Below are 15,757 nucleotides of genomic sequence, written 5' to 3'. Positions count from 1 at the left end.
AATAATAAAGAAACAATATATCAAAAAATATTAGTACATGTAGATAAGAATAAGTTCTCTCTCTATGTTTAGTATTAAGTTCACACATTTTTTATGATTAATTATGTGAGTGACTGTGCATAAATTAGTACGCGATATGAATATGCTCGGAGACACGCCACTGTGGGGTGGATTCAAAATACACATGCGCATAAATAGTTGTGTATGTGTGTGCCGATAGTGGTGCGATATGGATTTACTGGCGAGTGCAGAAAATTTACGCGCCTCGAAAACAAACATCAATGAAAACAATTACCCACCCGGCTAAGGGACGGCCGAAAGAAGAGAAGCAACGTTGGGCGAGTCAACAAACGTCGCGGCTGGCAAACGCACACAAATGCGACTTTCGTCCAATTCCCGCAGATACGTTCACAGCAAAGCATACAATTGAACAGAAGCGGCAAACGCCTGAGATATGTAATTGAGTACGCCGGCAAAGCATATGTGGTGTTCATTGAATTTTGATCGACAATCCACAAAGGAACTACAAATTATATGAAGAGAATCACGAAAATTGTATTAAGTATGTGCTTATAAAGGTGAAAAACGAACTTTGTGCTTATAACTTTTCACTACTCGTTATCATCGATTTTTTCCGAGCTACACAGAGCCGGAGGAGAATACATAACATTACAGTATCGCACATTGACAAACGCGCATGCAGAAAAGTGTTTCCAGCGGTGAAAAGTGTTTTAGCGAATTCACAAAACGGGACATATTTGCACCTAGAGACCACTGCTGTCGAAGAACGACAAGTTTAGAAAAAACCTAGTACAAATAGATTGCTGAGGCAAACAAATTCAAAAGGCCAACATTTCGCCGCACAAAAATACGCCGTCTCAGCGCAAAATGACGATTTCTGCATTTCAGTTGTGTGGCAGTTTGGCCCTTGCGGCTGTGGTCTATAAATTCGTGCACACCGTCCTGCCGTGGCTTTACGTGAATATCATTGGGCCGAAGTTCTTTGGGCCAAAACTCGACATACGTCGCATGGGCGGCTGGGCTGGTTAGTTGTGAATCATGTGTTAAGCGTTCTGATAAGCATCATGGAATTACTACTCATTTATGTACAACAAATTTACATGCATACATAATACGTTTGTATGTATGTATATGTATATACGGAATTTGTGGCAAAATAGTCTAATTTTGTAAATTGCAATTGCATGTAGCCTTTAACTGAGAAATTTAATATTTTTGAAGAGAATTCCATAACAACGAATCGTTAACCCTTTGCACTCGGAATGTCAGCACTGCTGGCATGAGCATTTATTTCGGTAATTCGAAATGCAGACTCTAGAAAACTATAAGATGTGAAATTTTATAAGTTTTCTCAATAAATTCATGTAAAAATTATATATTTTAATGTTTTATTTTTTTAACTAAAACGCTTTTGATGATAACAACAACAACAACAACATTTTTGATGATAAAATATATATATCATTATCGAGTTGTTGGAAGGAAATGTAAAAATGGTCTCCGAGTGCAAAGGATTAAGTAATGCCGGTAAACGGGACAAACTTTAAATATTTACTGTAATGTGCATATATACAGTGTAATGTGCCTAATTGCACACCCCGCTCAAAAAGTAAATTATGCACTTATCGCCTATGTGCACTTAAGTAAAAAAATTAAAATTTTGCATAAAGAATATTTTCAATGTTCGTTTTAACTTCATACAATATGACTATGCTTACTTATGCATAAATTATAATAGTAAACGTGTAGTTTTATAAAGTATCGGGTGTTTTTTAAGAGCTTGAAAACTTCAAATGATAATGCGGAACAGAAGTATTGTTGGAATGATTTTTTTTTTTCTATAATCTGGTAGATAATTTCATTGCATTTATTTTTTGAATATGACATCCGGCATATCGCACCCTAAATACAAAAGGGTCACAACTCAAAATGTACCTTCTGCTTAAATATGAACGAGACGTTATCAATAAAACGGTCCGCGGATGACATATGGCAAAAATAAATTTTTTGTTTTTTGGTAGGACTGTTATAAGCTTATATGGCAAATTTCAGCGTGATATGTCACATAGTTTGTTTTCTGTGCTACTGTAAACAAGTCGAGCTGGAGTGTGGAAAATTTTGAGTTGTGACCCTTTTGTATTTAGGGTGCGATATGTCCACCGCGGCTACGAGTTACATGGTCCATCTGATCACAACAATTTTTGACTACTTTTTCTAACAAATATGGCGTCAATGATGGTTTGAATATTGCAATAAATCGATTTTTAAGCGCGCTGTGTGGCAAGATGCACCGTCTTGTTGGAACCAAGTGTCGTCGATGTTTAGCCGGAAACAAAAATTCAGTCGGCATGGCACGATAGCGCTCGCCATTCTCCGTAACGGCACCTCCTTCCTTATTTCGAAAAAAAGTGGGATGATGCGGTCTGGGCTCTATGAACTTCGCAAACAGATTTTTTTTTTTCAAAGTAAATTTGGAAGCATTGTTCTGACGTTAAACGATTCATGGTGACTTACCAAACCTTTTTGAACAGAAATGTCAACACGGTTTACCATTCTCAAATGTCAAACCATAGCTATCGATATCGATAGTTTTCATGCAGCTTAAAAACACACCAGATATTTAATATTTTGTTTTAATAACATCTTTACATTTTGTGATAAAAAAATGTAGAAGGCAGGTTGTGCATTTAAGTTATATTTACAAAAACAAAGCATTTGACCAGCCGAAATAAGCTAATCAAATCAAAACTAAATGTGCAAATAGCCACTATGCAATTAAATTAAACAGTATGCAATGCAAAAAACTTTAATTTTTGGCAATTGAATGTGCAATAAAATATTGGTGCATTTAAGCGCATTGTACTGTATATTCTTATCTATATGCATTACGGATCCATATTTAAGTGCGTATGTGTGAAAATATATTTCTGAATTCCGTACTTCTTATCAATATTATTACTGAGCTTTTTTCCCTTTGCCTTTATAGTGATCACTGGCGCAACTGATGGTATTGGGAAAGCTTATGCGAATGCGGTATGTCATGCAATGTAAAAGAAAGAATAGTAGGAAGGTACAAACGTAATCTAAAATCCAAGAATAATGGGTTTTCAAAACAATCATAGTGGTAGGTTTGAAGATATAACAGGACACATAATTCTGAGCGACATAAAAATGTGGAATGCAAATCCCTAACAAAGACTTTTTGGCTTAAATGATATACTGAATGTGACGGCCGTTGAAGATTAACAACGCAATCAAAAAATTAAACCGTTCTAAAAAAAATAACTTATCCTAGGACCACATGTGTCCTAGGCTCACATACTCGTAATGAAAATCGCATGGCACTTATTTGATATTTATTTATTTATTTAAGTCTATGAATTAAATCCTTACAGAGATTACTGCTTGCTTAGACTAAACTACAGATATACTTACATGTATTTAAAAACAACTATAATATAGAATTCAGGAGATTTAAAAATGCTACTCTTGAAAGCGAAAAATAGAGAACAATATCATTATGAACGGAATTTAATTCCCGTAAAGCACGAGTAATGGGAGCATTACTGGCTTACTTAGTTTTAAAGTGTCCGCCATAAAAAGGGTAGAAGCTCCTAAGAGATCGCTGGGGAACATTAAATCGAATCCTTTCCAACAAGTAGGGACAATCAATTACTCCAGTAATAATATTATAAGTAAAAGACAGAGACAGTATAGACCTACGAATTTCTAAGGACTTGAGACTTAAAAGCATGAGACGAGCAGAATATGACGGGATGGGATCAATAAAATTCAGAGACCGAAGGGCATATTGCCCATATTGCCATATTGCATATTGCCTGCTGACTGCAAGGTCTCCAAATAAACACAGCATATTCTAAATGAGACCTAACAAAAGATGTATAGAGTAACTTCATAGTGTAGGGATCAGAGAACTTAGTGGCGTTCCGTCTGACGAAGCCCAACATCGAACAAGATTTTGAAGTACAGTAGTTTCTGTTTTTATGCGGTTTTGAAATAGTGCGGTTTTTAAAAAAATTAAAAAATGCATGTTGACCTATCGGGAATTGTATAAACAAGATTCTAAACCAGCTAAGCAAAAACTCATCACAGATTACATCAGAAATGCTAACCCTACAAGTATGGAACCGCCTGCATCACCATCTAGACCAGACGTGTACATTTCCTCAAGTGACGGAATTGGTTTTACACCAAATCCTAAACGAATACGCAACATGCGGGTATTGTCTGATTCTATTTCTGACGATGTACATTTTTTTTCGATTCTGACATTTCTTAAATGAAGATATAATTTTCGAAAATAAATTTTTTGTTTATGCGATTTTATTTATATTAATTATTTCAGATTCATGCGGTTCTTAGCACTTTTGAAACATATCTATAGTTTTATTATAGATCTGGTAGCTTTTTTTATGCTGTTTCTTGCGGAACGTATATACCGCATAAAAACAGAATCTACTGTAATATAATTTATATGGTTATTAAAATAGAATTTGTTATCAAAGATAACGCCAAGGTCCGTAAACTCGCTAACACACTGCAGGTCACATGTCGAGATACTGTACTTAGTGCACAAAATGTTAGATGTTTTCGAATATTTGAAAGCACTTCTGTAGATAAGTTCAGGGAAAGTCGTGGATTCTGGCACCACAAGTAAAGCCTATTCATATCGGCTTGAAGTTTAATGGCATCCTCTTGAGTCTTGATCGCTGAGAAGATTTTAAGGTCATCAGCATAAACCAAAATTTTAGCATATGAGAAACAACTTTTGATGTCATTAATAAATAACACAAATAAAAGCGGTCACAAGATACTTCCTTGCGGACCACCAGAGGTGGCAGCAAAGGGGGTAGATGAAATACCATCAATTGTTACAACACAGCATCTATTGCTCAAATAAGACTTTATCCATTGCAGAAATGCAGAATGAAATCCAAAACAAGCTAATTTTTTAACTAAGATTCTAAGAGAAACTTTGTCGAAGGCTTTCGAAAAGTCGGTGTAAATATATACAATCGACCTGGAAGCCAGCCGAGAAAGAATCAATGCAGTATTTACTGAAAACAGCCAGATTAGATACTGCAGATCTGTTGGAAATAGCCCGTGCTGATTAGGGCAAATTGAAGATTTAACCACAAAGCTCAGCTTTGTATAGACCGCGTGCTCAAAAATTTTGAAAATAGTTGACAGCTTTGAAATAGGCCTATAATTTCTAACGTCATTTTTATTGCCACTCTTAAAGATATACGTACATATGTATGTAAGCACATACTCAATGAGGTTAGAAATCCCGAAATTTTATAGTTATAATATTTTTTTTTAAACCAAATATACTTTTTCGGAAAGTGGAGAAAAAATAAAAATACACGTGTATCGGCGATTTTCTTGTACATGTCAGAATTTTTTTTTTATGTATAAAATATAGAGCTCGTAGCCGCCTATGTGAAATACTTTGGATCAATTTTTAACCCTTTTTCCGTGATCCAATCGCGCTGAATTTGAATGTTTTCATTATGTAAAATTAAAAAAAGAATATTTTATCAATTCTCAGATTTTCTTGAATTTTTTTTTTTTTTTCTAAAAAAAGATACAATATTTTCTAAATTTTCGGCATAACTTGAAGGGACTCCAAATTTTTAAACAACTTATTAACCTTTAATTTATTATTTCATACAACACACTCTGTGCTGTTTGTGTGTTTGTTACAGTTCCGGAAGTTCCGATCATCTGACAGTTGCGCTACTAGGAGACGCATACTTTGACAATTGTTTTAAGTTCTGTTGCGCGAAAACGTCTTTCTGTATATTTCATCTTACGAAAAATTCACTGCCCGACTCGAAAGCGCTTTAAAGGACAAAACATTACGCATATGCTTGGCGAATACTGTTGGTCTATTTGTTGCGCTACTGACACAAATGCTTACAAACGCAAAAATAAAAGGCCTAAGTTTCTTTAAAAGCATTAAAATTTTTAATGTAACAATTTTTAATTTTAATATAATAAAATTAATAAAAAAATTCGGGGTTCTATATCTCTATTGTAATGCGGAGTGAAATACCTTTCTTTTGATACCCACATCGGCATACCTCATGGAATTTTTTTTTTTTTTCGAACAGGTGGCAACCCTGTGAAGCATTGTCAGTGGCAACACCTAGGTGAAAAGTTTATAAATGTGATACACTATCTGTGTGCCCAATTTGATTCAAATCCGTTAAGCTAATTCTGAGATCGTGTGTCTATACAGATATGCATACAAGAATTGCTCGTTTAAAGTTATAAAATACAAAAAAAAAATTGTGACGTGTACATGAAAATCGCCGATACACGTGTATTTTTATTTTTTATCCCCTTTCCGAAAAAGTATATTTGGTTCATAGGACAGAAGGTGTGTAACGCGGTGTTATAGTTTTTTGTCTTTTTAATTGTTTTAAACATTTTAATCATGTGTGCGAAATTTTGTCTGAGTGACACAATTTGCAGGTTTATTGCAAAAGGGTTGTTATATTGGGAGGTTGAATTAGTTTTAAAGGTGACACACAGATGGCGCTATTTATCACTTTATCGCGTTGGCAATACTGAATATATATTCATGACAAAGCCTCATCCCTAGGCTTTGTTTATCAGTATCTGTCATTTCGCTGAAGTATAAACAACGCAGTGTTTTCGTGCTCCGAGTATGTCAACTTTCGTGCCGTCGAAACGCAATTTGCGGGAAGCTTTGCTTTTCTGCTTCAATTTGAAAAAAAAATACAGCCCAAGCCCGTGAATTGCTGCAGGAGGCCTACCCAGACCATACTCCGTCGATTTCAACATGTGAGTACTGGTTTCGACGATTCAAAAGTGGTGATTTTCACACCGAAGACAAGGAGCGTCTTGGCCAGCCCAAAAAGTTCGAGGACGCGGAATTGGGGGAATTGGTAAACGAGGACTCGTGCCCAACCCAAGAAGAGCTTGCTGAATCATTGGGCGTTGATAAATCAACCGTTTGCAAGCGTCTAAAAGCGATGGGAATGATCCAAAAGCAAGGACATTGGGTCCCGTACGAGTTGAAGCTGCGCGACGTCGAACGACGACTTTTTACGTGCGAATTGCTGATCGAGCGACAAAATCGGAAGGGTTTTTTGCATCGGGTGGTGACTGGCGACGAAAAATGGATCCACTACGATAACCCAAAACGCAAAAAATCATGGGGTTTGCCCGGCCACGCATCAACGTCGACGGCCAAGCAGAATATTCACGGCAAGAAAATCATGCTCTGCATTTGGTGGGATTAGGTCGGCGTCGTATATTTTGAGCTGCTCCAACCGGGCGAAACAATCACGGGGGATCGTTACCGACTGCAATTGATGCGTTTAAGCCGGGCATTGAAAGAAAAACGGCCGGAAACGGTAAAAAGGCACAACAAGGTTATTTTGCAACATGACAACGCTCGGCCACATGTTGCTCAACCTGTCAAAAAATACCTTGGAACGCTTGGCTGGGAAGTGTTACCCCACCCGCCGTATAGTCCAGACATAGCTCCCTCCGATTATCATTTGTTCCGGCATATGAGTCTCGATTTGGTGGACCAGCGGTTCTCCTCGTACGAAGCTACCAAAATATGGGTTGAGTCATGGATAGCCAAGCAGCGGCCAGAATTTTGGAGAAACGGCATCCGAAAATTGCCCGAAAGATGGGCGAAAGTTGTAGCTAGCGATGGCCAATACTTCAAATAAAATATTTTGTACCGGTTTTTCACAATAAAGCCCCAAATCTTCGAAAAAAACATTACCACTAGCTCTTCTCTTATGCTGTGTCGATCCTGTTAAAAAATGCAATTAAAATAACAATTATTGTTCATTCAAATTTATTGTCTCACCTTGAAGGATGACCATTCCGAAATGGCAGACAAAGAATAATGCAACCAAAACATTTCTTAAACACATTTTCCGAAAACAACTTCAGTAATTCGGGAATTTGCTTTTATTCGTATCTCTATTTACTGAAAACGGGTGTAATCATAATTTGAGGGATGGAAAAAGGAAAAGTCAGCGAGAACAGCCTCAGGTAAACGGTTTTGGAACTTTTTTTCTCTCTGGCCTCTTTTTAATTTAGACAATCATTTGAAACCGGTTTTTTAAGTTATAAACTCCTGATCCTTTTTTACGGAACGGCTATCTGTTTTTTAATAAATTATTATCATTGAGTTAAAAAAAATATTTCAATACTCCGCTGAAAAAGTGCTGCCCAGAAACTATGCAAGAACAGCGAATAATCTTTCAATTCAAAGTAAAATTAATATATATTACTTATGTAAGTGTATACGACAACTAAAACGGAATTATTTTTTTTTAGTTTTTCTATTACAAAAAAAAGGAATAAAATTAGTTCAACTTTATTTTAGAAGCTCGATTAAAGTCCCAGGGGGTGGTGATAAGTCTGGTTTGCGAGAAAGTGTATCGTCATCATATTCACAAGCGTTGAATGTTCAGTTACGATTTTAGGTAGCTAGGATTATCTGTTGTTAAACTTTATTAAGCCACATCAAAATTAAGTATTTCACTTGTGCTTTTCTAATTATGACGAAAATAATTATATCTAAGATCTAACTAATCAAATGATTTTTTAGAATTCTCTAGAATATTTCACAAGTAATACATACATCAATATCCGCGATGGCCAAGACAGGCACAGCAAAAATGGAGGAGAAGCTCGACCGCATACATACCTAGCACAGAATTTCCGCGCCATACAACCACATTGATCAAAAGCTTCCCCGAATATATTCAGAAAATAAAAAATACCAGTTAATTCCACAAAAGTGATATTATGCCTTCAAAGTACTCCACTTCAACTGCAACGCACTTATGCCAGCGCTTGATCCAGCTCTCGAAACATTTCTGAAACTCTATCCTCAATATAGCCATTAGAGCCGTCTTCGATTTTTCCATTACTTCGTTTCAGCTGTTAAAACGCGTTCCCGTAGTGGTTTTATCTTTTTTTTTTTGACTGGATCAAATAGAAAAAAATCGCAGGGAGCCATATTGGGTGAATTCGATGGCTGTTGGATGGCATGCGATTCATTCTTGAACAAAATTCACAAATAATGATAGCACCGAGCGACAGTGGGTTATCATGGTGCGAAATCCACGAGTGGTTTACCCAAAAATCCTTTTTTTGGCGAATTACGTCACGCAAACGTATCCTAGTCTCTAGTAATATTTCGTTTGATGAATGTTCGGTCCGATTCAGCCTCAGAAATCATGTCTTTGGCGATATCAACACCAAACGTCATATAAAATATTCATATTCTAAACTTTTGTTGGGTATTTTGATGAAAAGCTGTGGACTTCAAGACACCACTTTAGGTGAAAAATCTGTCTTCAGTTGGAATAACTTTACACACCCAATAGATAACCTCCTCTCTGCATTCCCGAGCTAAATTTTGCTATCTATATATCTACTAAGTAGTAAAACGTTGGAACTGTTTTCTTAATGTTAATATTTTATTATAATTCATTTTCCATATTCGACACGTAGGGGACGAATGTAGGTAAGCGTACGAGTACAAATAAAGCGACTACAACAGCTAAAACAGCAAAAACGTAACAGTAGCACCTATGCGACGTGCATAAAATTACTATTTAGGCCTCCAAGTTCAAATAATACTAAAATCAAAAAAGAAATATAAAAACAACACTCAGGAAACATTATTATTGGCAATCGTTGAGCCATCAAAAACAGCAGTCTACATAGTGGACTTCGTCTGTTAGCTTACCACATACACAGAAGTATATGTGAGTATGTGTGTATTTACATTCAGTGCAAGTAAATGTATGGAAGGGAAGAATTTTTATTCATCAATTTAAATTGTCGACTGCATTTGCTTAATCAGTTACGAGCAATGGTGGGCTGAATTTTGCTTGCTTAATAAAAACATGCATGTATGTGCATATATATTAGGGTGATCGATTATTGCGTTTTGAATTAGATTTGATAAGGCAATGTCTAAACTTGAGGCAACCGAACTTTATTTTCAATTATATTTATTTTTTTGTGATCAATGCTTATACTCGTACCAAATTAAAAAAAAAAATTCTTGAGCAGTATCGCTTTTTTTATATATTTTTTATTTTCAACACCAATCAATCCCTGCCCTAGAATAACGTATACCTAAAATTTCGTTAAGATACATGAGTATACATTAGGCCGGGCCGATTTGTGGGGAGGCAAAAAAAATCACCCATTGCTCTGTGAAAATCATATTCTAGCGATCAAAATAAGAAACTTTGCCGAAGGAACCATACCCCTAAAACGAATTCTGATATCCCCCAATTTGGGTCGAGCTTTTAGTGTCTTTTGTGGGAAGGCAAAAAAATCGCCCATTGCTCTGTGAAAATCATATTCTAGGGATCCAAATAAGAAACTTTGCCGAAGGAACCACACCTCTAAAACGAATTCTGATGTCCCCCAATTTGGGTCGAACTTTTTAGTTTCTTTTCTCATGTAAAGGCCAAAAATTGTGATATTTTGAATTGATTGTATGGGGAACCCCCCAGGCGAGTTCCAGTGGGTGTGCCACTGGCATGGGTGGATCGGCCGTCCAAAGTTAGTGGGGGTCGGTCATACATTTGCACTCGATTGGAGTCAAAGTGGGATTTTTCGTTCGACCCAAATCGGGGAGCATCAGAATTCGTTTTAGAGGTATGGTTCCTTCGGCAAAGTTTCTTATTTTGATCCCTAGAATACGATTTTCACAGAGCAATGAGCGATTTTTAAATCGACCCTAGTATACATATATACGAATCCTTACGCGAATGGACGGACAGACAGTCAAGCATTGCTAAACTGTTTTATCTCACCATTCTGAACATTTTATCCAACACGATTCCGTTAGGCAGTGTGCGAGGTAGTTATTATAATTCATTATATAGCGGAGTCATTCTGAAGGAAGTAGAGAAACGCATAAATCAAATTATGTGCGCTGCATGCGAAGTTCTAGACAAGATCTTGCTAACATTATGATAATGCCATCTTACAAGCAAATCATTTCATCGCTTGCCTATACCCATTGTCGACAATATGTACAGTTCTTCACATTAATTCACTCGTATACCACAAAATACTCACATATTCTCCCCTTCCAATTTTTCGCCTTCGTGATTTTTGATATTTTCTTATTAAGAGAAGGCCCTCAAGGTGCTATCAAGGTAGATAGCTCGCTCCAGGTAAAACGAAGGCGTCCTCCAATTAGGGTGTGCTTAAATAGTATTAAAAAATTAGAGTATGGGGTACTAACGAAATCCTTTTTTATTTGAAAGGCATGTACGCTATTATGAATGGAAAATAGCATCGTTTATATGTCCACCGCGACTTCGAATGGTAGCACAGATTCAAGTGATCCAATTTTCAATGACTGAATAATAAACTAAAAATTTGGCAGACGTTGCCAAAACAAAATGGTATGACCGCCACAGCCTGTGAACATCAACGAGTTCCTATTAAAAAGTCCTATATAATGATATAGGAGTATTGAGGTAAAATGTTATCTTCCAAAAAAACGGCTAAAAGGTATCAAGAGATACGACTAAATTAGCCTTCAATTCAAAACCAGTGCATCGAAGTGTGCGACTAAAGTAATCAGTCTTCTACTTAGTGGAATAGTTTTAAGGTCGTAAAGAGAACCCTGCTGATTGAGTTTTTTAGTTTAATGGGAGGCAGCAGGGATTATTCGACGGAGATTTCTCGCGACGGTGGCCAAGCAGAAGCCCACATGAAGTTTTAACTTCATGAAATAAAACATTGAAGTTTACATACATTTTGTATATTGTCACCATATTCTCGAAAATTAATACTGCGGATATCACGACAATTATTTTTATTAATATAAATGGGCTAAGAGATTAAGATGTATTAGAAAGAAGGCGTATGCTACTTACATACGTCGCCACACATTATTTTATACTCCGTAGTTTGGCCTAAAAAATCAAAACAGTTATTTATAAATCTAGTAAATATTTTTTTTTATTAAAACTCATGGTAAAATTTCAATCAGGCGCCTGATAGAATAAATTATATTTAGCAATTTGTAAATTGTTTATTTCACTTCTAGTCAAATCCCAATATTGACATTTTTGCTTTTCATTCAACTAAAAATTATGCAAAGTTGCAAAGTATTTGCAAATCTCAAACAAAAATATTCAATGTCAAGTGCCAATGAGAGTTCACAATGAACAAACACAGAAAAGCGCAGTTACTTGGGCAATTATTAGCATAACAAAAATTTTACGTAAATACCCTGACAACGCAAAAATTGCATTGTATCACAAATGCAAGCGCATAACCCCCACAAATGGGCAAAAAAGTGTAATGCAATTAACACAGCCAATGAAATAAGAAGAAATCACAGTAGACTCTATTTGCCTACACACACACATAATCGTATTTGAATGAGCATACATACATACATACATATGGATATACACAATACACAGCACTTCGCAGGTACATTGAAGATTACTAAAGAAAAGTCATTAGTCTGAAGCCAAGTCATTTGAGCAGCCCAATATGCAGTCTTAATTATTGTATGTATTAGTAAATAAATAATAGTATATTATATTACTTTTTATAGTTCGATTAGTTTTCGATCTAAAAAACATATTTACATTTTTTCTAATTTAGCTTGCTAAAAAGGGATTTAACTTGGTATTGATCAGTCGTTCGTTGCCCAAGCTAGAAAACGTAGCAAAGAAAATCGGTAAGTATATACAGGTCAAACCACTGAAACTATCTATTTTAAAATTTGAAAACACTCTCTGCTTATTTTAGCATTTAATTTGCCAGTTTTTGTAATAAAGAGTGTGTACATAGAGGGTTGGTGCGGAGTAGAATATCCGATAAATGATACATTAAATCAAATTCTCTATAACAAACCCCCAATGTTGGCAATGAACAGCTGTCAAACCGCTAAAAATAATACTCAGTTTATAATTAATTATGTATTTAATTACTACAGAAGAATCTTAGGAGGTTTCCTTAAAAAAAATTCCTTTGAAATTTTTAAGACTATTTCAAGGGTCTTTTAAGAAATAAAAATAAATTTAATTTAATTGAAAATAAAACAAAATAAGATAATATTTAAAAATAACATTAAATCATTTGAAATAAAGTGATATAAAATAAAAAAAAATTAATATTATATAATATAATAAAGTACGGCCGACGTAGCCGAACGGGTTGGTGCGTGACTACCATGAAATTAAATAATGACGGCCGACGTAGCCGAACGAGTTGGTGTGTAAACATTATTCAGTAGTACTCCGGGCATGAAACACCAAATGATAAAAACATTTTTTTTCTAATAACGGTCGGCCCTCGGCAGGTAATGGCAACCCTCCAAGTGTATTTCTGTCATGCCTCATAAAAACCATATGCCGTTCGGAGGCGGCATAAAACTGTAGGTATCTTCAATTGTGGAAAACCATCAAGACGCACCCCACAAATAGGAGGAGGAACTTAGCCAAAGACCCAACAAAGGGCGAATGCGCCATATGTACATATGTATATGTAGTATATATATTAGGGCGGGTCGGTTTAAAAATCGCTCATTGCTCTGTGAAAATCGTATTCTAGGGATCAAAATAAGAAACTTTGCCGAAGGAACCATACCTCTAAAACGAATTCTGATGTCCCCCAATTTGGGTCGAACGAAAAATCCCACTTTGACCCATTTAGAGTGCTCCAATCGAGTCCAAATGTATGACCGACCCCCACTAACTTTGGACAACCGATCCACCCATGCCAGTGGCACACCCCCTGGAACTCCCCTGGGGGGTTCCCCATACAATCTTTTCAAAATATCACCATTTTTGGCCTTTACATGAGAAAAGAAACTAAAAAGTTCGACCCAAATTGGGGGACATCAGGATTCGTTTTAGAGGTATGGTTTCTTCGGCAAAGTTTCTTATTTTGATCCCTAGAATATGATTTTCACAGAGCAATGGGCGATTTTTTTACCTCCCCACAAATCGACCCGGCCTAATATACCTATATATATGTCATTATTGTTATGGGGAAATTTAGTACTGCAACGTTATGCCTATCTAAGAATCTATTAAGCCGCCTTCATAGATTCAAAGTATTTATCTGAGTCCAACCTCCTCAATAAATTTTAGTACAATGACGACAGTTTCCTATCGTCACAAATCCACCTGCTTCGTTCAGCCTATTAGCGTTGAGTTATTTCTCATAAGTAGCAGGCTGATGTGTGGTGAGGCGCCTCTTACGATAGGCATCCGTTACCACGCCAAATCCTAACTTCCTAAACCTGGGGGTTAACAAAATATTAAGTTAAACTAAATGGAGTTAAATTAAATTGAGAAGAAAATAAACTAAAAAATAAAATTAAATTAAATTAAATTAATTCAACAAAAGAGAATAGAATAATAGGCCATGAGTAATAAAACAAATAGCCTCTTTGAACACCTTTGCTGTAAAACAAATTATTAACTATTACTTTGAAATTCATTTTTTTGTTTACCAATTTTAAGGCGAAGACTTCAAGGTCGATACCAAAATCATCGATGTCGATTTCACAAACGGCGTGGATATTTATGACAAAATCAAAGCAGGCATTGAAGGTCTCTATATTGGTGTGCTCGTCAATAATGTTGGCGTTTCATATCCCTACCCAGAATATTTCTTAGAGAGCTACGAACAAAATCCCAAATTCTTACAGGACATTATTTCAGTCAATGTACACTCTGTGACGCACATGTGTGCTCTGATTTTGCCGGTTATGGTGAACAGAAAGAAAGGTGTGATCATAAATGTATCTTCAACTGCTGCCGTTATACCAAACCCATTACTAAGCGTTTATAGTGGCTCGAAGGTAAATGAAATGTGTTTTACTTCATCTTAGCTTTTCACTCTCAACTGATTGTTTCGAATTTTACAGGCTTTTGTTGACAAATTTAGCGTGGACTTGCAAACGGAGTACCGCAGTAAAGGCATCACTGTGCAATGTGTTCAACCGGGCTTTGTTGCCACCAATATGAGCAAAATGAAAAAGACGAACGCTATGACCCCATCGCCCGATACCTATGTCGCCGCTGCTCTTAATATTTTGGGATATACTACCAAAACTGCAGCCTATTTGCCACATACATTTCTACAGGTGGCTTTGAAAGCCATGAACGATATTATCTGTGAACCCTTCACTACGGACTTTGTCTTCAAACAATTGTTGAATATTCGCAAGCGCGCCTTGCGTAATGTGAAGCAGAATAAATAGAGGGGAATATATGTAGAGGGATATATGTATGTATGCTTGGAAATTTTTTAGTGAATTATAACGTATGTTCAATTATATCAATACGATGTGTCAATGCCACGCGTAATAAAAAACCTTATCTGATCATCATTTTCATTCATGTAAAGGGGTTTACTTTTACTAATTCAGACCTGACGTATGCTTTTATAAAAGGTTTAAACAGATGGATATAAAGGTAAAATGCTTATGAACGATGATAGATTTATTAGTTCTAAATTCCAACTAATAAAGCCTCCTATAGCCGAATAGATTGGTGCGTGACTACCATTCGGAATTCAGAGAGAACGAAGGTTCGAATCTCCGCGAGGCACCAAAATAAAGAAAAAGTTTTTCTAATAGCGGTCGCCCCTCGGCAGACAATGGCAAACCTCTGAGTGTATTTCTGCCATGAAAAAACTCATAAAA

At 36.1% G+C, this 15,757-nt stretch overlaps 1 protein-coding gene across 1 annotated transcript; it reads left to right on the top strand.

Annotated features, from left to right (window-relative positions):
- The first annotated feature begins 376 nt into the window (after positions 1-376).
- Positions 377-15,452, top strand: LOC128858505 (very-long-chain 3-oxoacyl-CoA reductase). The gene is made up of 5 exons (XM_054094857.1): positions 377-1,045; positions 3,008-3,054; positions 12,703-12,778; positions 14,571-14,911; positions 14,978-15,452. Exons 1-5 carry the CDS (start codon positions 889-891, stop codon positions 15,311-15,313), a joined length of 957 nt encoding a protein of 318 aa, XP_053950832.1. The 5' UTR covers positions 377-888; the 3' UTR covers positions 15,314-15,452.
- The last annotated feature ends 305 nt before the right edge of the window (positions 15,453-15,757 follow it).

This window comes from Anastrepha ludens, chromosome 3 (genome assembly GCF_028408465.1).
Source record: "Anastrepha ludens isolate Willacy chromosome 3, idAnaLude1.1, whole genome shotgun sequence".
Taxonomy (NCBI): Eukaryota; Metazoa; Arthropoda; class Insecta; order Diptera; family Tephritidae; genus Anastrepha; species Anastrepha ludens.
This window is presented reverse-complemented; position numbering and strand designations above follow the sequence as displayed.